The following is a 27403-nucleotide window of genomic DNA, read 5'->3' on the forward strand; positions in this document are numbered from 1 at the left end:
CAGGAAAGATAGATGTAATTTGAACTCCTGATTTCCAATCTCAAAAACTGATCTGTACCTTTCGCTCATCAGAAACGTCACTTTAATAATACCAAACATTTTTTTTTTCTTTACTTTTGACATATGTGCATCTTTTTATTTTTATATAAGTATATTCTTAAAGAAATTTTTTGAAGTGGCCCAACCTACCTAATTTATTGCTCCATCAAAATGTTCAGGACAAAGTTGGTGCCTCAACCCATCTTTCTCTCTATGATCTGCTACTGTTCGGCCCCACTTTCAGGCTTTAAGCTGACGTTTAAGTGACTTGAGGGACACCAATTCTGGGATGATGCGTGGATATATAGAGAGGGAGAGGGAAAGGAGAAAGATGGAATAGCATATGGAGAAGATGGGAGCAGCAGGAGCTCTTGTGTTCATGTTGGTGTTCATGTATGGAGTTGCAGACGCCAAGTTGGTGCAGAATTTCTACAGCAGCAGCTGCCCTTTGGTCGAGTCCATCGTGAAGCAAGTGGTCGTCACAAAGATTAGCCAGACCTTCGTAACAGTTCCGGCTACCCTTCGCCTCTTCTTCCATGACTGCTTCGTCAAGGTACCGATGATCATCCCGCCTTAGTATTATCACCGCTGCATCCAAATATTCGCACAGTAACTGAACCTAACTCTTAATGTTCATTCGATGGGCAAAATCTTAGACAATCACTGTATGTTTTGAACAAGTTATGTCAATTTTATCATATGGTATACATGTTCGAAAAACAGCATTGAACATCGCATTAATTTTGGACATGTACACCAAATCATGGTGCACTAATGGACTTATGGGAACCAACTTCTGCGCAAGCCTAAACAAGTATAAGCCTTAATTAATAGAGGAACAGAAGTACAAACGACGGGGTGTATTTGAAGCTGCGGAACTGGGATGGCAAAGTCTGAGACCTTTGGTTGCGGTTTTCTCATGTTAAGAAAGAAAGAATCCAGTAACTTATTTTGCCCGGTACAAATTAATTATGTATTTGGATGTCTTTAGCTCTAAAGTATGGACCAACTAGATGAAAGAAATATGTATTAATCAGTATTTTTCAGAGATCAGTTGCAGGAAAAAAAAGAAAAGAAAAGAAGGGAATTCAACAAAGAAAAGGTATTAAATTAATAGGTCTAAACGTTCTTGTTTCATGTTTCTGTCCCTGTTGTTCATGCAATATTGCTCAGCAATATCCTTCTAATTTTCCGTTCTCGGTTTTTAGGTTTACGTATGTTCTTCTCATCTTTATCTCAAGACTCTAAAAGGTCAAAGTACTACATATGATCATCATTAATCTAAGCAACGGTTCGTTTTGCATTGTTCAGGGCTGTGATGCTTCAATTATGATTCAGTCTTCTAAAGGAGACGCAGAAAAAGATGCGCCGGACAATTTGTCCCTTGCTGGAGATGGGTTCGACACAGTGATCAAGGCCAAACAGGCCGTGGAAGCAGTGTGCCCAGGCGTCGTCTCTTGTGCTGATGTCCTAGCAATTGCAGCGAGGGATGTGGTTTCCCTGGTAAACACTCACACCCTCACAGAACATTTTCAGACCCGAGTCTCACCCATGCTTCGTTTATCATCTTTCTAGGATACGATAAAAAGGGATAAAAGAAGCATTGGACATACTTGGGTTTATTGGTTCACTGTGGGAAGTATACCCTAAACAGGCAGTAGTCCATCCCCCCTTTCCACCTGTTCATCCCCCCTTTCCACCTGTTCAGGAGGCATAGGACTACTTCAAGGCTTGGGTGGGGAGTGAGGTTTGGTTCAGAGAAGTACCATCCACAAGAATTGAATTTATAACCAGACTTTCACCGGCCAACCAATCTAAGCCCCTCGGTGCGGTTTACTGGCTAGGTATTGGGATCACATCCAGAGGCTTTTCAATTTAATTTGCTGTGAGAGTCCCAGTCAACCAAACAAAACCATGAATTCACCCAACCAGGTGGATCTCCAATCACTTTCCTATTTGGAAATAAAAAATATGGATAGTTGACAAACCTGTTACTTGGGTTATTGGCTTTGGTGGAAGCTAAGAAGATGGATTCCCATCACCTAGTATAAAAATATTGGCCTCAATGGGGGCATTGTGCAACCAGGTGAAAAGGCCGTTCACATCTAAGGGAATTGAGGTTTGAATCTCATGACCGCTGCCACGTTCTCATGTATTATTCTTTTTGACCACCAAACAGTGGTAAACACAAACAACACTCAAACTTAAAAGTTGAAGGGTGTATCATACGTCAATTTAGGCTCTAAAGTAAGGTAGAATGTCATTTTGAGACATAAGGGTATGACCTTAAGGGGTTTACACTCAAGGCAGTTTAGCTTCCTCTAAGTAAAGTAAACATTAAAAGAATATATATGAAACTATTGAACCAAGTCCTCACTCACATTAATATGGACCTTGCAGGCGTTGAACTGGGTGTGACATCGGTTCTGGTTTTTTAATTTAATTTTGGTTTGGGTTCGTGGATGCAGTCTGGAGGGCCATTTTTCAACGTTGAGCTGGGTCGCCTGGATGGGCTTGTCTCGCTTGCATCAAATGTACCAGGCAATCTGCCGCAGCCGGACTTCAGTCTAAACCTACTGAGCTGGATCTTCCGAAAGAACAACCTGACGGAGGCCGATATGGTGGCACTCTCTGGAGCCCATACCCTTGGCTTCTCCCACTGCTCCAAGTTCTCCAGCCGCCTCTACAACTTCAGCTCCAGCAGGACCATGGATCCTACACTCAACCCAGCCTACGCCCAGCAGCTAATGAGCCAGTGCCCGCAGACCGTTGACCCCACCATTGCGGTTCAGCTTGATCCAGTCACCAGCCTTACCTTCGACAATGTCTATTACAAAAACCTGGTCGATGGGAAGGGCCTGCTCACCTCTGACCAGACTCTCTTCAGCAGCCGGCGGAGCAGACAGATGGTGCGTGACTTTGCAGCAAACCAGACTAAATTCTTTGTTGCGTTCGCCAGCGCCATGGTCAAACTGGGCCGGCTGCAAGCCAAGACTGGGAGCCAAGGAGAGATAAGAAGCAACTGTGCTGCTTTCAATGCTTAATTGGTAGCTAGAGACTCGTAAAATGATGCACCAAACAGGCTGGTAAGGGCACTTCGGCATTTCATGGCGGTCTTGAATTGACCATCTATCGTCGCAGTTAAAAAGGGTTATCCTAAGTTTGGTTTCTTTGTTTCTGAAAAAATGGTTATTAGTATTTGTCTGGCTATGGGGTTATTCTTCTACATAATGCAGAAACGTCCGCTCCCAAATGAACGGGTGGTTTCCCTTACGTCTCTTGAATTTGTATAAGATAAGGTGGCAAAAAATGAAGATTGATGAGCAATAATATTTTGGTCCATGAATCATAAACATTAGTCTTTGTGCTCCATGAATCTATCCAATATTTGAGACAGAGAAATACTAACACAATGTTCCTATAGCAGAATGCCCACTAAGGATCTCACAGTATACATGTATTACATAGAGTACATCTCAAGACTCGCAAAGTTGTCCGAACAGATGCACCCGACCCACTCATGTCAAACACTTTAAAGAGATCCCGAATCCACTGCAAAAATTTCTGAAGTTTGAATTGCTAATAATAACTAAAAAAATTAAACAAACAAATTAGAGATTTTTCTTTTCTCCAATTGAAAGTGTTGCAAGGACATGGCCAAGCCAAAGTACAGACAACGGTCTTGAAACTTCATCCAAGGTCCTCAATTTAAGGTTCCCTTCTTACATATCTTGGGCAACTATTGCTATGAAAAGAGAATATCGGCCATGAAAGGATAGATCCAGTGACACTCTTCAAATATTTCCGTTAGAATTATACACCATTACTAACATAGCACGAGAAAAACTAAGTTAATAGGAGAATGAAAGTGGCCATTTGCTTTGTAATAACAAATGCAGTACTACCATAAAGCAGTGCAAGCTGTTGCATGGGTCTACCAACCAAGCTCATATTATCTATTCAGAAGAATTTATTACCCTATTAATAAATTCAAAGCAACCAATGTGATACGTATAAGATTTCATATACACAAACTTCAAAATCATTCTGGGTTTATGCCCCTAATTTATTATAGAAATACATGCAAAAATATGTCTAAGAAAGTAGCTTTACAAAGAACCAACGAAAAAGCCAAGCCCAGCAGCCATCCAAACCTATTAAGACTTGGCCCATGATTAAGGAAACAACTCAGTTGAAAGATATATAGACCAAATTTACAGATAGAAAAGAATCATGGGAGCTCATGACACATCTCAAGCGCTGGGTTAGTAGCCGAGGCACATGCGGACTTATGTAGGAAATTTCCCACACTGACTTGCATGAATTACTTATTTACATATTAGTGCATATAGATAGTCATTTGTTTAGTCATTTGCTGGTTTCCATTGACTTTTTTGAAAGGTTTGCTTGTTAGCCAGAAAATCCGGTCTCGACACTGCCCTAGGTTTGTTCAAATAAGAAGGAAGATTGTCTCAATTCATAGTTGTGTAAAGTGCAGGGTTCAATATGAGCTTACACACCTAAGGGGAGACCTTGTTCCACACAAACCTACAAGCAAGGGCCAACATCAAAAAACGGAAAGGAAATGACTTAGACATGACAACAGATTTGGGGTTAGAACACGGGCCTCGCAACATTCAAATCCACCATGTTGAACATAACCACGATGGAAAATCATGCCGATGTTACATCTAGAATCATTAGAACAATAAACATGCTGGCGAAAATAACGACATGGTGCTATTTCTGGAAAAATTGAAACACACATAAAAAAGATAAAGATCATGTTATGGTTGGTGCTGACAAATTCAATTTCAAAATATTGATAAGGGAAAGCTTATCAAGATAACAATATACCTTCCCCATGATTGTTGTAACTGGTACGTACTTGCATGTTTAAGGGGTGAGTTCTTCATATATTTTCTTTTGTCTGTATTGATTTAGCCTTTCTCCAAATAAAAAATAAACAGCTATCTATCTTGCCCTCTCTCATGGATGTCTAAGTGTCTTAGAATTTGTTGCTGTTTTACGAATAGGCAGAATAGACCATCATGTTTTCCATGTCACTGTCATGTCTCAATAGACAATGGTATGAAATATGTTCATTATTTGGTAGAAACAAAAAAAATGTTTGCTCTGTCTATCATTTGACTCGCAGACGACATATTGGCACCCACTAGCTCTTTCAAAAGAATTGGCATGATCTAGCAATCAAATGTATTATCACCCAGTGACTAATTCATTCAAAAAAATTGCCATGTGCCAGCAGTCCAAATTAACAAGTTGGTCTTCACTAGGTGATATAGAGGCATTTCAGCGAACAATTCATGTGCACCAAAATTTGATATACTAATATGAGAATATGTTGCCCAACCTCTAATGCAAATGTCAATGTATAATTTATGGGGCAGCAGAAAATATGAATGAAATATTTGAGTGCACTAGAACAAGAAGACAATCAAGTGCAAAGCAAAGGGAAGCAGAAAAAGAGACAAAGGGAGGCAGCAAATTGTTCAAAGGGACTGCAATCTTCAAGCTTTTGCCCTCTATTGATGCCTTTTGAAATTTGAAAGAGGGATAGAGTTTCTTTAATTTTCTTGCAAGAGCTATATATATATTTATCTCTATATATAGATATAGAGAGAGAGAGAGAGAGTGGGAGATAGAGAGAGAGAGGGAGATAGAGAGAGAGAGGGAGATAGAGAGAGAGAGAGAATTTCAAGGTCCAACATAATGTTTGACACTAAAACTGAGTACAAATCCCCTCAATAAAACCCAAATAGAAATAGAGAATCAACCATAGCAACAACAAAAAATCAACCAAAATTGAAAAACACATGTGGTATATTCAGCTTAGTGCCCAAAATGTTGTTGGAAACTAAGTCCAAATTGTCATTCAAGTTAAAAGGGTTGTATGAGACACTTTGTGAAATGTTATGTTTTTTTTTTTTATAAAAGAGCATTCAAAGAAGAGATTAGAAAAGGAAAATGTGTATGGCACCCTGGGAGAGAAAAACAGTGAGCAAAAGAGTGAAGAAAAAAGAAGAGAATGAAATTCAAAGGGTAGTGCCTATGCCTATCATGAAGGCTTCATGCAAAACGTGAAAGAAGTGATTTTTATGGATTGAAGGTATTTTGCAAGAGTGGAGAACAATGCTTTACCATCATTGAAGAGAAAGTTTGCATTTTTTTTGTACTTGTCTAGAAAAGGGAATAATGATCCACCTTCATTGAAGAAAAAGTTTACATTCTTATTGTGGTTATTGTATGAGTTTTAAAAAACCCTTGAGATAAATTCTGAAGAACCTGTCTACATAGTGAATGGATTTGGTATTTAGATATTATCTGTATCCATGGTCTGGTTCCCCATTCATAATTGGGCACCGGATAAATGGAAATCATAAAACTAATGCTAATGGTGAACTAATGCTAATGACGAGATCCCATCCATAAATATACAAACAAATTTAAAAACTGAAAATGTTGTTTTGTTTTGAGTTGAAGACACATGTTATTGTAGATGCCAAAATATATGTTCCCTTATGTTTATATGCTGAAAGAAGCCAATAGTGAAAGTATAAACAGTTTAATTTGAATTTTTACTTTTTTTGGCATGTATCCTTTTTTGGGTTGTGATTATTTAAGGCCCAAAAAGTTGGTACCAAAACTTTTGTAAAGTGCATACTAAGTGTTTACTGATTTACTTCAAAGAAGTTGAAGTTGTGTGGAGATTAAAGGGAGATGTAGTATGTTTTCCTTTGAATTCCGCACTTAACTAAGGCAAATTATGAGAATTGGAGTGCAAATGGATGTTTTGTTGGTATCACAAGAGTTATAAGATATTGTTGAGAAGGGATATATTGAATCTAGTTTCGAAAGAGATGCTATTTCCAATCAAAATGAGAAAGATGCTCTTAAAGTCTTTCAAAAAAAACTAAAAGAGCATTGTTTTTATATACCAAGGGATGGATAAGAGTAATTTTGAGAAGATGGCATATGCACCATCATCAAAAGAGGCTTGGGACATATTGAAGACTATAAAGTATTGAGAATGTTATTAAGGCCTAATTGCAAATGTTAAGAGCCAAGTTTGAGACTTTGCAAATGAAGGAAGGTGAATTCATTTCCAACTATTTTTTCAAAGTACAAGTAGTAGCAAATCAATTGAAGAGGAATGGAAAAAACATTGATGATGCTTGTGTTGTTTCTAAGATCTTTTACTTCCAAGTTTGAGCATATGGTTATGGCTATTGAATACTCTAAATATTTGGACTACATGACGGTTGATCAATTGATGGGCTCCTTGCAAGTTTATGAGCAAATAATGAATAAAAAAACAAATAGTTTGGTTGAGGATTCTTTGTAAACCAATCTTCTATTGATAGATGAAGAGGAGTCCTCTTCAAGTGGCCAAAGAGGAAGGGGACATGGAAACCAAGGAAGAGGTTATGGTTATCGAAATAGAGGTGAACGAGGCAACTCACATAATGGTGGTTGACATAACTAAAGTTTCAATGCTTTAAGAGGTCATGTCATGGTAGAAGAAACTTCAGTAGCAAAGCTTTGATGAGAAACATAAAATGCTTTAATTGTAAAAAATATGAGCATTATAGTTCGGAGTGTAGAATCAAGTCTAATGATGTCAAGGAGCATATGAACTATTTTGAGAAGAATGAAAATGAAGCAGAGTCGACACTTTTTCTTGCGTATAATATTGTTGAAAGTGAATCAAATAGTATCTTGACATAGGTACAAGCAATCATATGTGGGGTAATAAACAAATATTTGTGGAACTCAATGCAAGTGTCAAAGCAATGATACATTTGGAGATGACAACCAAAGACTAGTAAGAGGCAAAGATAAAATTCATATCAAACTTAAAGATGAAAGTCAATAATTTATATCTGATGATTATGATGTTCATAAAATGAAGAGTAATATTTTTAGCTTGGGGCAACTTTTGGAAGAAGGGCACGGCATTAACATGAAGGATATTTTTCTTTCTTTAAGATATCAAAAGAAAAATTTGATTGCAAGTGTACCTATGAGCAAAAACTTACATGTTTATTTTGGAGATTGAAAACCATGTATCTAATTTTTTAAAAGCTTTTATAAATGACATCTCTTGGTTGGGTCACTTGCGTTATAGGCATCCAAAGTTTGATTGCTTGAAGACTTTAACAGAATTGAATAAGGCGCAAACGCTTCTGGTGATTGACATTCTCATGGCACATGTGAATGGTGCATTCTTTGCAAACAACATAGAAAGAGTTTCACAAGACATGAAAAAGCCTAAAAGAATGAAAAGCTTGAAAAGACTATAGAATAAAACTGATATTATTGATGAGTATCTAACTCTTTTTTGTTTCTTTATAGACTATGATCATATATGCTATGAAAATGCATGAAAAAGAAGTGGCAAGAAACAATGAAAGAAGAAATCAAAGCAATTGAGAAGAATGATAGATGAGAGTTGACATCACTTCTACAAGTCCATAAAGCAATTGGAGTGAAGTTTATGTACAAATGCAAAAGTTGAAGTAAAAAGTATAAAGCTGGGTTGATGGCAAAGGGTTACATGCAAAAACAAGACATCAACTTGTTTGCATCCCAAAATTTTCATTGGTTTTGGAGTGCTCCAGAAAAATGAGGTTTTGTTTTGAAAGAGGAAAGAAAAGGACTCGCCCGTCGGTACGAGGATCGACCGTTCCCGGTGCCTTTACTGGGGGTAATCAACCCAAGGGTTATGTTTATCATTGATGCATTTCGTTTTAACTTAAACATCTTTTTGATTCTATATGCGGTGTAGAAAATATTGAAAGTTTGATGTTTCAAACTTTTGAAAAGGTTCTTGAAGAGTTGCTTGAAAATGTGAAATGTTTTGAGGAAAAAGTGGAACTTGTAAATATCATTTGAAAAGTTTGTGAAATCATTTTGAAATCACTTTAGTGTTCTCTTAAGACTTTAAGTAGGTTTGAGATTTTGCTCTAATTCGGTTACCACCTAGCTAGAGCTTCATCTCATCTTGCTTAAGTTCTTTTAGAGAGGTACTTGTGATCATAAGTGAAATAAAGTGGGTGAGAATGCATGGATGCATTTATTCTATATGATTGAAAGAATGTAAAACATTCATACCACAACATTCATCTAAAGTCATTCCTACCACACACATACATCTAAGATTTCGTTGTTATAATTATTGTATATAAGAAGGAAAAGTTTTTGAAAAGGGATAGGGATTGTAAACCATCAAGCATGATTCCAATATTGGGTCATTACTTGGTTTGTGGTCTTAATGAAGTTGGTAAATAGAAAGTTTGTGAGAGGAGAATATTAAAAGAATACAAGAGATAAAACATTCTTATGAAATGAAAGAGAGAGAGATAGAGAAAGACATGCATATATGTATACATGCCATCACGTATACACATATATGAAAGCTTAAGAAAAAAGGATGTATTAATTTGAAGAGAAAAAAGAGGGGTTTTAGAGGAAAAGAAAAATATACATACGTATGTATGGGTATGTATAAGAAATTTTGTAAGTGGAGATATTTGTCTTGAAAAGGGGAATAAAATATTTGAAAAAGAGGAAATAGAGCACATATGCATGCACATTCATGCATATATGAAAATTTGTAAAACGAAAAGTGAAAGCATAGAGAGAGAAAGATGGGGGGATCATCATGTGCGCATGGATGTATATAATATATATATATACATACGTGCCTTCATGAGATTAGAAATCAAGGAATAACTTAAGACTACCAACTTCAAATTTAATGTGAGCCGGAGGGGAGCTTGGACTCATGCAAGAGTCTTAGCTAAGTCCCTAAGGCCATGCTAGAAGATTGTTTTTTAAAATGTTTTGGAAAATATGATTTATATAAGCATAGAATGTTGTTATTTAGTTTGTTGTAATGGATATATTTCTTCCACAATTGGGTATGAAAGAAAACAAGCAATATAACGAGATACTCATTAGGGTTCCTAATGGGGTGATTAGGAAAGAAACTTATATGCAATGTCATGAGAATGCATTTTTTAACATGTACATATTCGTGAAGGTTTCTCCGGGTTGAACAAGTCTCAACCTCAAAAATTAATAATAAGATAAAAATGAAGAACCCCAAGCCACACTCTCATTCTCATCATACATTCATGTATAGACGGAAAACCAAACAACTATTGGCCATGGGGAGATAAAGATGAGAAGAAAATGAAGAAAGGAAGACAATGCTACATTCAATAAAAAGGAAAACATGATTCAATCATGAAATGAAAGATTATTTCATCTTTCCATGCTCCTGGTGCACTTGAGCATAACCTCTTGTCTCTAAAAAGAGGTTGAGTGCTATCTCCTTTAGCCATGGGGAGATGAAGATGAGAATGGAAGATGAAAACAATAACAAGACTATGTTCAAGAAAAAGAAATAGCATAATAATAACATATTAATGAAAAATAACAACAACAAGAATACTTGAAAGAACATGATTTAATCATAAAACAAAATATCATCTCATCTTCTCATGCTCCTGGTGCACTTGAGCATAGCCTCTTGTCTCTAAAAAGAGATTGAGTGTTATCTCCTTTGGCCATAGAGAGATGAAGATGAGAAGAGAAAATGAAAAAATCAACAAGACTATGTTTAAGAAAAAGGAATAGCATAATAATAATAACATATTAATGAAAAATAACAACAACAATACTTGAAAGAGCATGATTTAATCATAAAATAAAATATCATATCATCTTTTCATGCTCCCGGTGCACTTAAACATAGCATCTTGTCTCAAAAAAGAAGTTGAGTGCTATCTCCTTTGGCCATGGGGAGATGAAGATGAGAAGACAAAATGAAAACAATCAACAAGACTATGTTCAAGAAAAATGAATAACATAATAATAAGAACATTAATGAAAAATAACAACAACAAGAATACTTGAAAGAGCATGATTTAATCATAAAATAAAAAATATCATCTTATCTTCTCATGCTCTCGGTGCACTTGAGCATAGCCTCTTGTCTCTAAAAAGAGGTTGAGTGCTATCTCCTTTGGCCACGGGGAGATGAAGATAAGAGAAAAAAAAAAGAAATGAGAGAGATGATGATTACATACCTCTAATGAGAAATGACCTAAGGAAGATAAACACCTCCACTTGAAGATCCCCTTAAAGCTCTAAGATGATGACTCCAAGAGGGTTGTAGCTTGCTCCAGGTTGGAGAGGAAAATAGAGAGAGGAAGAGGGAGAGGGAGAGAGTTCAAGAGAAACTCTAAGTGTTCAAGTGAGAATACACTAGAGTTTCTCCTAAGGGCCAATCTTGCCCAAGAGGGGGGAAGTTAGGGGTACTTATAGAATATTTTGAAGCTAAAACCCTAAATTTAAATTTTTTGACCTAAAAAGACTAAAATCACCCTCTAAAAGGAGACTTTTTGTCAAAAGGAAGGTCAAATGGGTTATGTCCACCTAAAAAGTCTAAAATCACCCTTTAAAATAAGATTTTTTGTCAAAAGAAAGGGCAAATTGGTCTTGTCCACCCAAAAAGATTAAAATTACCCTTTAAAAGGAGATTTTTTTGTCAAAGGGGCAAATTGGTCTTGTCCACCCAAAAAGACTAAAATCACCCTCTAAAATGAGATTTTTGTTCAAAAAAAAGGGTAAATTGGTCTTGTCCACTCAAGAAGTCTAAAATCACCTTATAAAAGGAGACTTTTTGTCAAAAGAAATGGCAAATGGGTCATGTCCACCCAAAAAGACTAAAATCACCCTCTAAAAGGAGATTTTTGCCAAAAGAAGAGGCAAATGGGTCTTAAATGCTTTGTTTGGATTTGAACTTGGGTTTTTGGATCTAATTTGGATTTGGATTGTGGCTTTGGACCAATTTAGATCCAAAAATTGGGTTTCGTGGTTTTAATAAAAGAGAGCATTCTTTTTGAAAAAATTTGGGGTCATTACACAACTATAAAAAGGTACAAAATAAGAAAATAAGTTTTGATCAAGGGCAAGAACCATCACTAACAAATATAAAAACCATGCTTAAAAACTTTTAGCCACGGTTCATATCCATACCTAAAATTGTTATCAACCATGTGTATTAGCATTGTAGCTAATTTCTAGTATCACAAAACAATCATTTGCTACATGTTTCAAAGGCTAAACCAAAAAAATAAATTAAGAGAGTAACTAATGAGAAATTAAATTAGGAAAATAAATATTGTTAATCCAATTGAGGAATGAGATAATCATTAAACCAAGCCTTTGAAATTAGAATGTCGCATTTAAGTACAATATTGTGTGGTGCATGAATGCTCATATTTATCCAAATGCCATTGTAATTAACTATGGTGTTTGATGCAATCAAACCTGCCTTTAGTACTTGCTTGGCTATAAAACCAAAATTACCTTATTCAGTTTTCCGGTTTTCAAAAACATAGTTTTTATTTCATGGAAAAATTAATATTTGAAAAAAACTAAAAATCTAGAGCCACAATAACAAATATCACTTTTAGGAACAACCAACAATCATTTAATAAAGTATGAGTGACTGTTCCAAAAAGTAATTAGGAACGATCACTCTTCCATCGGCACTATAAAAAACACTTTAAGGAATGGCCTTTTACCATTGCTAATGACAATCCTTTTAGGAACAGGTTTGTAAATTGTGTTTCTAAAACGTCAAATTATACTAATATCTTTCTTCATATAGAAGCAATTTTTATGGCCATTCCTAATACTTTTCATTATATTTAGGAACAATTTTTAGTGATGGTTCCTATTCCATATATATATATATATATATATATATATATATATATATATATATATATAATCACCATTTAAAATCATAAATCAAACCACGACCATCCATTTTGATGGCCCTGATTTTTACTTTTTACTATGTTGCTTCTCTCCCACCAGCACTGGCAGATCTTCCCATACCATTGCCAACCCGGTGAAGCCCCTATAAGCCTATCGCAACGGCAGGGAAGCTCGTCGGCACACCCTCCTTTCCTCCACCCACAATGAGTGGAGGGGATGGGGGAGCTTGTATGGCACCGATGATGAGAGGGGGGAAGCCCCAATGGCTCCATCTCCACTGCTCCAGGTTGTGTGTGTGTAGAGAGAGAGAATTAACATAAAAAATAATAATTTATGTTATCAAAAAAATTATTATTTACATATTTTTCGCACCCCACTCCTTTTTCAAGGAGGTCGAAATGCGAGTCAGCAAAATTCTTTTAAAATTGGGGTTTTGAGAAAATTTTCAAGAGAAAGGGATCCGCCCGTCGGTACGAGGTCCAACCGTTCCTGCCGCCTTTAACAGGGGTAATTAGACCAAGGACTAAGGATCATTTGGATCATATACGAGTTATAGATGCAAATCCTATATGCTTATGCATTGAGGTTTTGGATTCAAGAACCGAAATTTATTTACTTATTTTTTGAATAAATGAATTTGAATATTGGGGGGTTTTCAAGTTGGTTTAAAAACCTTTGTTTTGGTGTTATTTGAAACACATAATTCTTGAGGATTTTGAAGATTCGGAATTGAGTTCTTTGTTGTGAACTCTAGATGATGATGATCATCTTATGATCAAAATTGATTTTGAACTCTTCTTTTGTCAAATCATGTGATTTGTAGAATTCATTCTTTTGAAAGAACATAAGTTCCAAATTGTTAGAAAACATGTTGTTTTTCAAATGCACTTTGGCCAAAAGATTATGAATGCATTGCTTGTGTTTTCTTTTGAAGTTAAGTGATGTTTACAAATTCTCATTGCAATATGACTTGGTCACTTTTTGCAACTCAAATTTGAATCACTTAATTTTTTGAGAATGTGCATGTGGTGCTATTGATTTTGAGTTAAAGTGAATGCATGAAACGAGAAGGGAAACTATATGGAACATTCATTCTTCTCTCTCTCATAATCTCTCAAGATTCATTCATATGAAACATACATTATTCACTCTCTCATAATCTCTCAAAGTCCATATTGCACGTCATACAATCTATGCATCAAGATTGATTAAAATGTAGGACTTTCTCTATATGTGCTCATTATATGATTAAGCACATGAATTAGAGATGTAGTCCATAAACTTGAGGTTTGACATAAAATTATCAAAATGATGAAAATATATAAATGATGTCAAGTTCATTCTTTGAAATGAATGGGAGACGTGGATGACATCCACTTTTGTCTCAAAATAGCTAAAAATCAGACCTTGTGTTGATTTAAATAGCTGAAAATTGTGGACATTGATTCCAATAAGGACTTGTTTCTTAGATACAAACAATGAGTTTTTCAAATCTATTCAAATTTCAGATTTCGTAGTAATGAAATCATCAACTCCTTTGGATGATTCTAGGATAATTGGTATTTCAAATATGTAAACTTTGACATTCTTAAACCAATTCCTATGAAACATAGTCTGATTTCAACAACATACATACATCTTACATATGGGTTTGCTGAAATTAAGTAAAAATGAAATGAAAATGATTTCATAGCCTTGCACTATGAAAATCAATCAAAACGATCATTCTTCTTAAAAACTAGTTTGGAAACGTATTCCAACCTGATTTTAAGAGAAGAAAAATTATTTTCAACAAGTGATTGGACACATGTATGTATATATATAACAACGTATATATATATACATACCTTACTCTTCAAAATGAAATTTTATCAAGAGACCGCATGACTCATGATTCATGATGATTCATGGCTGGGTTCTTTTATGTAGGAAGATTGAAAACTTGTTTCCAATCTTCCCTACTACCATTGATTAATTAAATTGAAAGACATGAATCAAAATGACTGTGAATAAGAAAGAAAATAAAACAATGCTCAAGCTTATTCGTCCATCATTTCACCATGCAAGGGTGGATCACATTCATAAGAACGTATCCATCCCTTATAGGCATTTTCATCATACACGATGCAGCAAAATCACTCTCTCACCGCGGGATTCTCTCATGGTAGGGAGTTCAAAATGGTATTAAGTTGGTTCCTTTGAAAGGGACGTGGCCTTGAGGCCCATTTTAAAATTTGATACGAGGGTTCATTTTTAAGAAAAACCGACATATGCATGCATTATGCATTAACATGTACATTGAAGCGTACATTTCCCTTAGTTGGACATCATTCCCACCCGTAAGCAAATGAAAATAAACCCTCCCACGAATTGCTAGAATTAAAATAAGCCAACAATAAGCTAAAGTAGAAGAGAAGTGAGTTAAAATCACCTACCTTGTGGTCGGTCTTGATGCTTGTCCTTCGCCTTCACTTGTTTTCTAACTCAAGCAATCCTAAGCAAGAATCCAACCGTGGATTCAAGCTTAGCAAAGCTAGAATAAGAAATAGCTTGCTTGCTAGAATTTGGAGTGGTAAAGAGGGCTTCTCACCACGAAAATCCTAAGTAAGGGTTCACTTAAGCACCATAACTTAGCAAAATCAATGGGGAGAATAGAAGAAGAGAATGGGAGAAAAAGGGGAAGAGGGCTTGGACGAACCTCTTCTCTCTTCCTTGGCTTCTCCCTCCTAGCTCCTTGGCTGCAGCAATTTGATAGAATGCTCCAAAATTTCGTCCTCCCCCTTGATGGCCAAAGGGAGGTTTATATAGAGGAGGAGGTGGGTTCAACCACCTTCTTAACTCACCTTGGGAACTTGCTTAAGACCTTGGGGACTTGTAAAATGAGTTAAATAGACTTTAAAGACTCTAATTGACCATTTTTCAGCCCATTTCCACGAGCTAGGTGGGTTGGGCTAGGTTTGGTCAACATGGGTTCAGACCTAGGTGACCATCTTGACCAAAATTTTATACGAAAATCCCCTTGCACAGGGTTTTGCCCTTATTTTGTACTTTTTATTTATTTTTTGTTTGAAATCGAGCTTGTAAGGTTAAAACCTAGTTACTAAAATCCAAATGCCATTGAATTATAATAATTCAATTTAAATTTAATAAAATTCGAAAATTTTATCAAATTTGGTTCGAAAAGGGTATTTTCGTCCAAAACTTGATTGAAACTGGATTTCAACTGAATCAAACTTTTGTTTGAAATATTCAATTTAAATTTGGTATTTGATTCTTGTATTTGACAAATTCAAATGTTTATTTGCCTTCCATAAACCAATTTAGGCTTTTTAATCTTAATTTGACCACAGAAGGGCAAAATTGTCCAAATTGATCAATTTCGACCAATTGACCAAAGTCAAAGCTCATTTGCGAGTAGTTTGACTTTATTTGAGGTAATTTGAAAAATTTGGGTCAAGAAAGCTCTTAATTGAGCTAAAATGTACTTTGACTGAGTTTAGTCAAAGTGGGTTTGGTTCGGTCAAAGTCTATTTTCGTCCATTAATTGGATCATGAGACAGACTTACGTTTTGACTGTGTTGAGCCCGTGGTGACCGAACCTAGCTGGAATTGGCACCACATTTGAGTGCACCCGGGTCAAACCTACTTGGATTAAGTAGGTTAGGTGAGTTTGATCAGTCTAGTAATTGCTTCCCTGAAAATGATTTTTTTCTTTAGGGGGCGTTTGGTTGGCAGGAAAAGCACTGTTCAACAGGAAAAAAAATTCAAATTTTTAAAACTTTTCCATTTCATTAAACATGGAAAAAAATTTGGACCGTTGGAGATGATTCTGGAAAAATATTTCCGGAAAAATTTCTCCAGTCAGAGGGGTGAAGAAATTTTTTCAGAAATTTTTTTGTGACCGTTGGAGGAGGAAATTTTTTCTCCCTCCTCCCTCCTTCTCTTCTTCCTCCTTCTTCCTCACCATTCCCATCAAACAAAGAAATTTTTTTCTAGAAAAATAATTCTTCCATAACAAACACAAACTGGTTTTGGAAAAACGGAAAAATTTTTCCGTTTCTTCAATTTCAGAAATTTTTTTCTAGAAATTTTTTTCCAGAAACTTTTTTCTGACCATCAAACGCCCCTTAAGGAGGACGTGGTTAAAGAAGAGAGGGAGACATAAATGTCTATCTTTTCCTAGGTTTCTCCTTTATTTCTTCTTGAAAATGACTTTTCTTCAATTAAGTTGAGAGAAAATATTTATTTATTATTTTTTTTTAAAATGGAGGGGGCGTGGCCCCTGGGGGGGCCTTGACCGCACGGGCTAGGTGGGGCCCACACGTGGGTCCCATGTAGCATTCTAGACTGAATTAGATCCAATTCTTGGATCTAAGTCAAAATTTGCATTTTGCAATTGGATTTGGATTTCAAATGACATTTGCAATTGTATTTGGACTCGTAATCCTGCATTGGGATTCGTGTCTCGGGTTAAATTCTCAATTTGAATCTAATTGTTCTTTAGATTCAAAATTGGATTTAAAATTGTAAATTTTCACAATTCTTGTTTGAAATTTTCACATTGCTTCAATTTTGATGTGGAAAAATTTGGGGTGTTAACAGATGCCCCTCTTTGCTGTTAAGCAAGTTGAATAATTTGCTTAATAGCAAAGATTCACGCACCAAATTTTTGCAGATCGTTTGGAAAATCCATTTTTCAAATGATGTTGAACCATCCTCGCTCGAGGGGAAATGCTAGGCATAGACCTGAAATAAGAAGATTTTTCTCCATCTCATTGGAGACTTTGTAGAGGAATTAATGTTGGTTGAAAAATTTTGTAATTGTGAAAGTTTTTGTATTTAATGCTAGGAGAAATTTGCCCTCGATGCCTTCTAGACCATTGGAAAGTGCTTTTTCTCTCCTTTTACTTAGTTTTTCACATACTCGCTTTTGCTTTTGAATTTTGATTTTCTTTTTGAGCCACCCTTCACTCTTGGGAGAAATTCCTCACCACCCCAAGAGCTACTACGGAGTTCTGCCACTTTGGTGGTTTTGTGTAGTTTGCTTTGTGCAATATCAAGTCTATCGGGCTTTCTTCTGAGCCCTTGTAGCGAGCTTTGGGCCGGTAACTCCTAGACTAGTTGGCCTTAGGGTACCAAATGTAAAACACTCCTCGGGCTTACTTGCTCGAATTCAGAAGGCTTTAGGAGACTTAATATAAGCAAAATGTTCATGGATTGCTTTTTAGCTTCACGGCGTAAGCATAGGTCATATGCCCACCCGTGCCTGCTGAGCTTTGAACCAGAGGAACAACTACACTTACCCCGAGCTCATTGCTCAACTCATTTCGCTTGATAGCTTTTTCTAGCATCTTGCCAAGGTCTTTTAGGTGACAAGACTTTTTTTATGGCATCTCATGCTAGACCTTTACAAATGCCGATTGTCGGGACCAACATTAATTGCTATACATTAGTCACTCACTGTCTGTGAAATTTCTTGCATATTTCAAGACGATGCCCTTGCAATTGTCCTCAAGACATGGGTTGAGTTTGAAAATTTTGATGCATTTTTGAAACTTTTCCCTAAGGGATACCATGTCCCTTAGTTGGTTCGAAAATTGTTACAAACGTGCTTATCAAAGCACAACTATTTTGAAATTTTTTTGAATTGCAAATTCAAGTATAGAATTTTTTGAGATGCAAAGCATTAATTGGATCGGAGATTTCAACCCCATCGACATCAATCAGTCGATAAGAATTGTGAGGTAGAACCTCTTTGACAACATATGGTCCTTCCCAGTTCGGCGCCCATTTTCCTTTGGGTCTACTCCTGAGTGGAACTATGGATCTTAAAACAAGATCATTTACCTGAAATTTTCTTTCAATGACTGATTTGGCATAATGTCGGGCAACTCTCTTACGATGGACTTTGGCATGCTCTGCCGCTTGTAGTCTTTTCTCGTCTAAGAGGTCTAATTGAGCAAGTCTCTTTTTTTGATATTTGCTAATTGGGAGTTCAATGAGAGCAGCAAATTTCATTGCTGGTTTTTGGACATGTAATGGAAGGACAATTTCCGTTCCATATACTAATTCTGCTGGTGTAGCATTGGTGGGTGTCCGAATTATGGTTCGATACGCCCAAATTGCATTGTACATTTTCTCGTACCAATCTCGGCCTGTTTCAACAGTCCTTTCTAAGACACGAATCAAAATCTTGTTGGTTGCTTCTGCCTGACCATTACCTTGAGGGTAATATGGGGCAGAAAAGTGATGTTGTATTTTGTGTTTGTGACAGAGATTGCGCATTTTCTCATTTTTGAAATGAGTACCGTTATCAGAAACCATATCATGCGGGATGCCAAATCTACACAAAAGATTTTTGTGAATGAAGGATACTACGTGTTGTCCTTCGACTGTGTTTAAAGTGATTGCTTCCACCCATTTGGTGAAGTAATCTGTAGCTGCAAGAAAATACCTGTGTCCATTTGAGGCAGGTGGATTGATTGGACCGACTACATCGAAGGCCCACATGGAGAATGTCCATGGTGAGCTGACCGAATGAAGGTACGCTGCTGGAGCATGAATTGATGGTGCGTGCAACTGACATTTGATGCATTTCTTGACAAATTGGTGATAGTCTCTTTGCATTGTGGGCCAATAGTACCCTGCTCTGACTATCTGCTTGACGAGGGTCTGATACCCTACATGTCCCCCACAAATTCCTTCATGGGCTTCTTGAATGACTTCTAGTGCCTCATTTGCATCGAGACATCTAGCATATTCTGTGTTGAATCCTCTTCTGTATAGGATGTCGGCTTGAATGAAATATCTTGAAGACATGTGTCTCAAAACTCTTTGCTCTTTTCGAGACATTTCTGGTGGAAGTGTTTCAGTTTGGAGAAAATCCTTGATGTTCTGATACCATGGTGTTTCTCTACTTTCTGCTTGCAACACCTATTCTGGTATGACAAAAGATGGTTATTCGAGTCTTCCAACTTCAAAAGATTTGATAGATTCTCCAGGTTTGAAGGCAATGGTAGAGCCTAAACTGGTTAAACCATCTGTTATTGGGTTAAATTCTCTTTTGACATGTAAGAATTGACATTCCTCGAACTGTCTTAAGAGGGAAGCTGCTAACTCTTGATATGGAATCAATTTTTGATCTTTGACTTGCCAATCTCCATTGACCTGACTGACAGCTAAGAAAGAATCTCCAAAAATGCTAACTCTCTGCACTTTAAATTTGAGCAACATTTTGAGTCCTTGGATTAGGGCCTCGTATTCTGCCATATTGTGCGTGCAGGAAAAATTCAATTTGAGAGAGTAAGGAATCATTTCCCTTTCTGGTGTAATGAAAAGTATCCCAATGCCTGCCCCAACTGTGCTCTTAGATCCATCAAAGTACATCTCCCAAATCGGCTCTGGTTCAGTCGTCAGGATTTGCTCATCTGGAAATCATAATTTGTTCTAATTTCTTCATATAGAGGAAAATCTGCCAATTGGTCTGCAATGGCTTGCCCCTTGATTGATTTTTGTGACACATATTCCAAATCATATTGCATCAGCAAAACCTGCCACTTTGCTATCATTCCATTCAGAAATGGCTGTTCGAGGATATATTTGAGTGGATTAAGTTTGGATAAAATTTTAACTTCACAAGCCAATAGATAATGCCTTAATTTTTGACACATCCACACCAAGGCTAAGCAGGTTTTTTCTATGTGCAAGTAGTTCTTTTCATATTGCACAAATGTCTTACTGATGTAATAAATGGCATGTTCTATTCGACATCCTTCTTCATATTGAGCCAGAAATCCACCACAGGCTGAATCGTTAACTGTGATGTAAAGGAGTAGAGGTTCCCCTAAAATTGGAGGTTTTAAAATTGGTGGGCAAAGAAGATACTTCTTGATCTTTTCGAATGAGGCTTGACATTCATGCCCCCATTCAAATTTGACTCCTTTCCGCAGTAAATGGTTGAAGGGTTCGCACCTCATGGCGAGATTAGATATAAACCTTCTGATTGACTGAATTCTGCCTTGCATGCTGCGTAGCTCCTTAAGATTTGTTGGGGGTGACATTTGGATGATCGCCTTTGCTTTGGAAGGATCCATCTCGATTCCCTTTTGCTGACCATAAATCTCAAAAGCTACCGGATTCCACACCAAATACACATTTTTGTGGATTCAATCTAAGTTTGTATTGTAAGAGTCTAACAAAAACTTGAGAAAGAATGTTGATGTGATTCTCCCTTGTTTTTGACTTAATTAGTGGATCATCTACATATGCATCCATGATTTGATGCATTTGGTCATGAAAAATAGCTGCCATAGCCCTTTGATATGTTGCCCCAGCGTTCTTCAAACCAAATGGCATTACTGTATAGCATAAGGTACCCCATGAGGTTGTAAATGATGTTTTGGCTTGATCTTGAGCTGCCAACTTAATTTGGTTATAACCAGAATATCCATCCATAAAGGAGAACATAGCGTGACCTGCGGTACTGTCTACCAACAAGTCAATGTTTGGAAGTGGGTAGTCATCCTTTAGTGTAGCCTTATTCAAATCTTTGAAATTGATGCAGAGCCGAATTTTGCCATTTTTCTTTAGGACTACCACAATGTTTGCTAACCATTCAGGATAGTCGATTGTTCGGATGAACCCTGCCTTTAGTAGGTCTTCCAAGCCTTCCTTAACTTGCCCCTCAAGACGAGGGTCTAGTTTCCTCAACTTTTGTTTGATTGGCTTGCATTCTGGTTTCAATGGTAGTCGATGCTCGACTAATTTCGTATCAAGTCCTGGCATGTCCTTATAAGTCTATGCAAAGGCTTCTTGATGTTCTTTGAGGAAGTTTATCAACTCTTTTCTTTCTTCTGCTGAGAGACTTGTTCCAATTTGTAAAATCTTTGGACTCTCTTCCGTGCCAATGTTAATTTCCTCAATCGGATCATTAATCAGAGGTGACGGTTGATCTTGCTTTCTCATTTGGATGAACTCTGGACATTCTGCCTCAGTGAGTTCTAGATTTATCTCCTTAAAAGCTCTTGATGTTTGATCCTCAGATATCATCCTAAAGATTATAAAGAAGTTAGATGAAATTTGAGACATTGTTTATGGAAGTAATTTGCATATGCCATTGTATCTTTGAAGGAATTACAAAATGAAGACACTTGGTCTATTTGAGTACAATGACGACAAAATGACAAAATGATAGCGGTTTTGTTGATTCAAATTGATGGTGAACATCTGCCTATGGTATTGCTCTTGACGAAAGGTACTGGCTTGAATTCTTCCTCAACATCCACTTTTTCATAGCTTTGGCACCCCAAGGCTTGAGTGCCTCGTTGTCCTGTCAAAGTAACTGGTTCCAAGATTCCATTTTCATGTTTGCTAAGGCCAGTAAATGGCTGGTAGCCATGGCGTATGAGTAAATCCAATCCTTTCTCATTCTGGCAGAATTTCTTGAACAACGGATGACTTTTGTAACTTGTTTCAGGTTTGGTACCCTTTTCACCCATACCTGTTTCTTTGGTTTCTGAATGGCCAATCTGCTAAGACTTTGAGATATTTCTTACTCTTTGCAGACTCGAATACTGGGTACCTCAATTGTATATGTTGGTACCGGAATCATTGGGTGTATAAGCCGACTTTCTCTATCCTCTACATAGATGGTTATAGAATTCTCGTTGTGAGTCCATTTGACACACTGATGTAGAGTGGAGGGAACTGCATTGGTAGCGTGGATCCATGGCCTGCCAAGCAACAAGTTGATGGAGGGTTCTATATCCACCACATGAAATAAAACCTGATGATACGCCTCAGAAATATTCAAATCCAGACATATGCATCCTAGGCATGGTTGTCCTGTCCCGTCATATCCATGGATGAAAATTGTGGATGAAGTATCGACTTGTCTTATGCCCAACTCACGAGCTGTTTGTTGTGGACAGATGTTCAGGGTTGCTCCACCATCAATTAAAACGTGGGAGACTCTGATACCCCTTGTCACTACCACTATGTGCAAGGCGTCATTGTGCGATGCACCTCCAGTTGGTAGATCTTTATCAGAGAATATGATCGGACTATTTTCACATAATTCAAGAGCCCATTCATTTCCCCCGTTAGGGCTAAACCCTCCCTTCTTGACTTCAGGTAGGGGGTCCAATTCATTGAAAATGGATCCCAAGGGTTCAGGATCCCATACTTCCAACTTCTGATCGATTTCTATCAGACTGTCTTGTTCAACTGGTCTGATTTGTGCATTGATGGATCCTTTATCATGTTTGAAAAGCAATCCAAAGAAATCCAGGGACGCTGTATCCCTTTTGTTTGTCACCATCATTGGATGATTTGTTGAAAATCTGACCATCGAAACTATTCCTTTGTCATGTTTAGGAAAAGGATTCTTGAGAATGTCCGGCTGTTCACTGACCTCTTTGATTATTTCTTTGTCAACTACATCTTGCACTATATTTTTAAGTACAAGGCAGTCTTCTGTATCATGTCCTGGAGCGCGATGAAATTTGCAGAATTGCTCTTTGTTTTTCCCCATCATTGGTGGAGGGTTGGAGACTTTTGGGAGGAACAGAGTACCTCTTTCGATTAGCATATGCATGACCTCTTCAAAACTTTGTTGTAATGGGGTGAATTTTCTATCGTACCCCCATTCAGGATGTTTGTTTTTTGTGCCACTACTACTGCCACTAGCTCTGTCCATTACTCCTTTATTCTTGGGATATTCAGACTTTTCTTTCTTGAAAGCTGCAGCGTTGGCCACGATGTTGGCTGGAGCATTCTGACTTCTGCTATTCTTCTTTGTATCTTCCCTTACTTTCACCGGGATGACAGCATCAAAAGCTCCATTCTCAATTCTTGCTTCAATGCATTCTGCCCTCTCAGTGAGATCGATCAAAGACTTGATTGGAGCATTGGAAATGAGACTGTTTAATGGTTGTGTCAAATTGTTTACGATCAATCCCAGTGCATGGGATTGAGAGATTGGGTCCCTTATCTTGTTGCAAGAAGACCTCCACCTCTGAATAAAATCTCTCACCTTTTCACCTGGCCTCTGTTTTAGATAGCATAATGTGGTGATCGTTGGTGCAGTTTCAACGTTTTGAATGAACCTTTCAATGAAAATGTTGATTAACATGTCAAAATTTTTCAATTTCACTGGGTTGATATGTTCCTGATACCATTGTGCTGCAATTCCTTCTAGGCTTTTGGGGAAACATCGAAAGAGGGCCCTATGATTGTGGCGGAATTTGTAGCATTCAGCAAAAAACATAGCCAAATGTGCCTTTGGGTCTCCATGGCCATCAAATTTGATAAATTTCTTGGGCAAGTTTTTTATGTGTTTGTCATTTTCGAAGCTTTCGTAGAAATCTTCGCAAGTGAAATTCCTCTTGTTCTTGCCTTTAAGTTGTACTGCATTTAACTTCTTTTCAACTTCCTGGATTTTTGTTTTCTAGGATTCTCCCTTCTTCTTTTTCTTGGAAGTTTTCGGTTCTTCCTCACTACTAGGTTCTGTTGTAGCTTCTTCAGAAGAGTCTAAACTGCTTGATGAGTACTTTCTTGTTTTCTTCCTTTCTTTTTGGCTATTTCTGCCTGGGCTTGTTCTTCATTAAACATGATCATGTATTTCCAGAATCTTCTGTATTCCTCAAATTCCGGGTCATTTATTTCCAGCTTGGGAGGTGTTTCTGAGGAGGATTCTTCTCCCCTGTCTCCTATAAAAGGTTGATCAAGCTCCATTTCACTCCTCCTACTTTGGCTTCTAGTTTCAACCATAAAGCAGATGTTCACCTTGCAAGAAGAAAAATTGAAAATGTTAGGATGTGAATTGATGAGAAATGACAAATTTTTATTGCATTTAGAAAGAAAGATGAGAAAACTTAACAAAGTTCAACATAACTTGACAAGACTTGACAAATTTTGGCTTAATGACAATGAACTAGACATGACAATCTAGGACAGAAGGATAGATGGGTGGACTTCATCCTACCATTTTACATATTTGGGACCCATTCTTGGACCAAGGACAAGATACAGGTGAGCAAATAATTCCCAACATTGCTGGGCATAGGTGTATATCCCGGACCACTCTTCAGTGTCTAGTTCACACTCCACGATGGCTCCTTCCAACTCAATTGGATATGCCTTCCTTTGACGCAGTGAAAATTGCCTGAGGCAACGCTCTGGATGATATTCAATTATGAAAAACGGTCCCAATAAATGACTTCCCCTGACTGGGTTGTAAGTGTATCTTGATTTGATGACCTCTCGATCAAAGAAGTCCCAAATGATGGTGGAGTCATCAACTTCCTCCATCTTTCTGCGATAGTGCTCCATACTGGATAACTGACCGTCTGTGTTTTGAAAATGACATGATTGTGGCCCACATGTTTGTTGAACCATGCTTGCAGTGCAAAGACACATCCTTCTATCGAGTCTGCATCTCCAATTGAAAATTTGGTCAACCCTCTGTAAAGGAATGCCAAGGCTGCCATTGTTATGGAAATGTGACGGACTTTGACATGCCCCCATTTTCTGAAGAGGCGAGCTATGCGGAAATCCATTATGTATTCTTCATTATTGAAGAAGATAAGACCCATAGTACAAGTCACCATGGAGTTTTTGTACTTGTCTGCAACATTTCTAGATAGTGACGCAGGGTTGACAAATTGGGAGTATATTTCACCAAGCTCTTGTAGTTGAAGATATTGATGTCCATCTTTCTCTAGAAAAGGCCAACTCCTTTTCCCTGTGAGTTTACGAATCACTTCTAGAGTTTTGACTTGACCTTGGTTTACAAGGAACTGGTCTTCAATTGGACCTCTTGGGTCACCTTTTGGTTCTGGCAAACCCATAATGTTGGAGAACTCATCAAGAGTGATTGTCATTTCACCCCATGGAAACCAGAATGTGTTGGTCCTTGGTTCCATCTTTCAGCAATTGCATGGATTAGATTGCCATTGATAGGTTGTATGGCAAGACTGACTGCATCTTCAAGACCGCAATCCTCTAAGTGATCTGGGAACATACACCGAAAAGTTGGGTACCATGAAAGATACCACTGAGGTAGGTAGACTCCACTTGGGATAATGCGAAGTCTGGATCGACCTTGACATGACCCGAATAGGATGTGGTCATATGGGAAGATACTTTCTGAGTCCATCTAGACAAGAGAAGGTATTAGACTTTGACATGGATTGACCCGAAAGAGACTCGAGAAAGTTTTGACATTGGGTTTGGAACATGGACTTAGAGGCAAAGTAAAACATCACATGCATCCCAAACAAGCAGTTAATGAAAAATTGATAATGCAACTCCTAGGACTCTTGCCTATATGCATGATTTTGAAAATTGGTCTTGGAACCTATGGAAAATAAATGGGTAAATGGTTCCTTATTTATCCAAAATTTATGGTATACCTATATACCAAATTTATGGTACTGGCATGGACTCCTCCAAGGGTTTTCTAGATTTGGGCTCTCCATTTCTCCTTGTTCACCCATCGATATACCGAGACTATTGTCCGTTTCGGTACTAATGGGGGGACTTCTCAGTCCAATTGGGTGGTCCAATTGTAAGGCTATATCTTGGATTAATGTCCTAGAAATAGCCCGGCAACATGATGACCGGGATATGATATAGGTAAGGATTTGTTTTTCAAAATTCATGAGAAGATGCAAAATAGATGGCTCTATTGCATACATTCCTAAGAGATGGATTTGAAATTTTGAGAGCATACATGGGCTGCATACAATCCTTAAATTGAGGAGGGTAGGATAAATTGAAATGAATGAGGTTTCATGAAATCTCCTCAATGTACACTACATGATGTCGGTATGCATTTTTGCGAATTTTTTTTGTGCAATTGATGTCCGACATTGGTGAAAAATAACTCATATATGATCCAAATAAGTCTTTAGACAAACAATGACGGTCCCACCGGGTGTGCCATCTGTTCGCACCCCACTCTTTTTCAGGAGGTCGAAATGCGAGTCAGCAAAATTCTTTTAAAATTTGGTTTTGAGAAAATTTTCAAGAGAAAGGGATCCGCCCATCGGTACGAGGTCCAACCATTCCTGCCCCTTTAACAGGGTAATTAGACAAGGACTAAGGATCATTTGGATCATATACGAGTTATTGATCAAATCCTATATGCTTATGCATTGAGGTTTTGGATTCAAGAACGAAAAATTCATTTTTTTGAATAATGAATTGAATATTGGGGTTTTCAAGTTTTAAAAACCTTTGTTTTGTTGTTATTTGAAACACATAATTCTTGAGGATTTTTGAAGATTGGAATTGAGTTCTTTGTTGTGAACTCTAGATGGATGATCATCTTATGATAAAATTGATTTTGAACTCTTCTTTTGTCAAATCATGTGATTTGTAGAATTCATTCTTTTGAAAAACATAGGTTCCAAATGTTAGAAAACATGTTTGTTTTTCAAATGCACTTTGGCCAAAAGATTATGAATGCATTGCTGTGTTTTCTTTTGAAGTTAAGTGAGGTTTACAATTCTCATTGCAATATGACTTGGTCACTTTTTGCAAC

The 27403-nt window shown here is 37.3% G+C and overlaps 1 protein-coding gene across 1 annotated transcript; it reads left to right on the forward strand.

Moving 5' to 3' along the window:
- The first annotated feature begins 353 nt into the window (after positions 1-353).
- On the forward strand, positions 354-3392 carry LOC116247046 (peroxidase 73-like). The gene is made up of 3 exons (XM_031618994.2): positions 354-592; positions 1351-1542; positions 2508-3392. Exons 1-3 carry the CDS (start codon positions 383-385, stop codon positions 3081-3083), a joined length of 978 nt encoding a protein of 325 aa, XP_031474854.1. The 5' UTR covers positions 354-382; the 3' UTR covers positions 3084-3392.
- The last annotated feature ends 24011 nt before the right edge of the window (positions 3393-27403 follow it).

Source organism: Nymphaea colorata, chromosome 2 (genome assembly GCF_008831285.2).
Source record: "Nymphaea colorata isolate Beijing-Zhang1983 chromosome 2, ASM883128v2, whole genome shotgun sequence".
Classification (NCBI taxonomy): domain Eukaryota; kingdom Viridiplantae; phylum Streptophyta; class Magnoliopsida; order Nymphaeales; family Nymphaeaceae; genus Nymphaea; species Nymphaea colorata.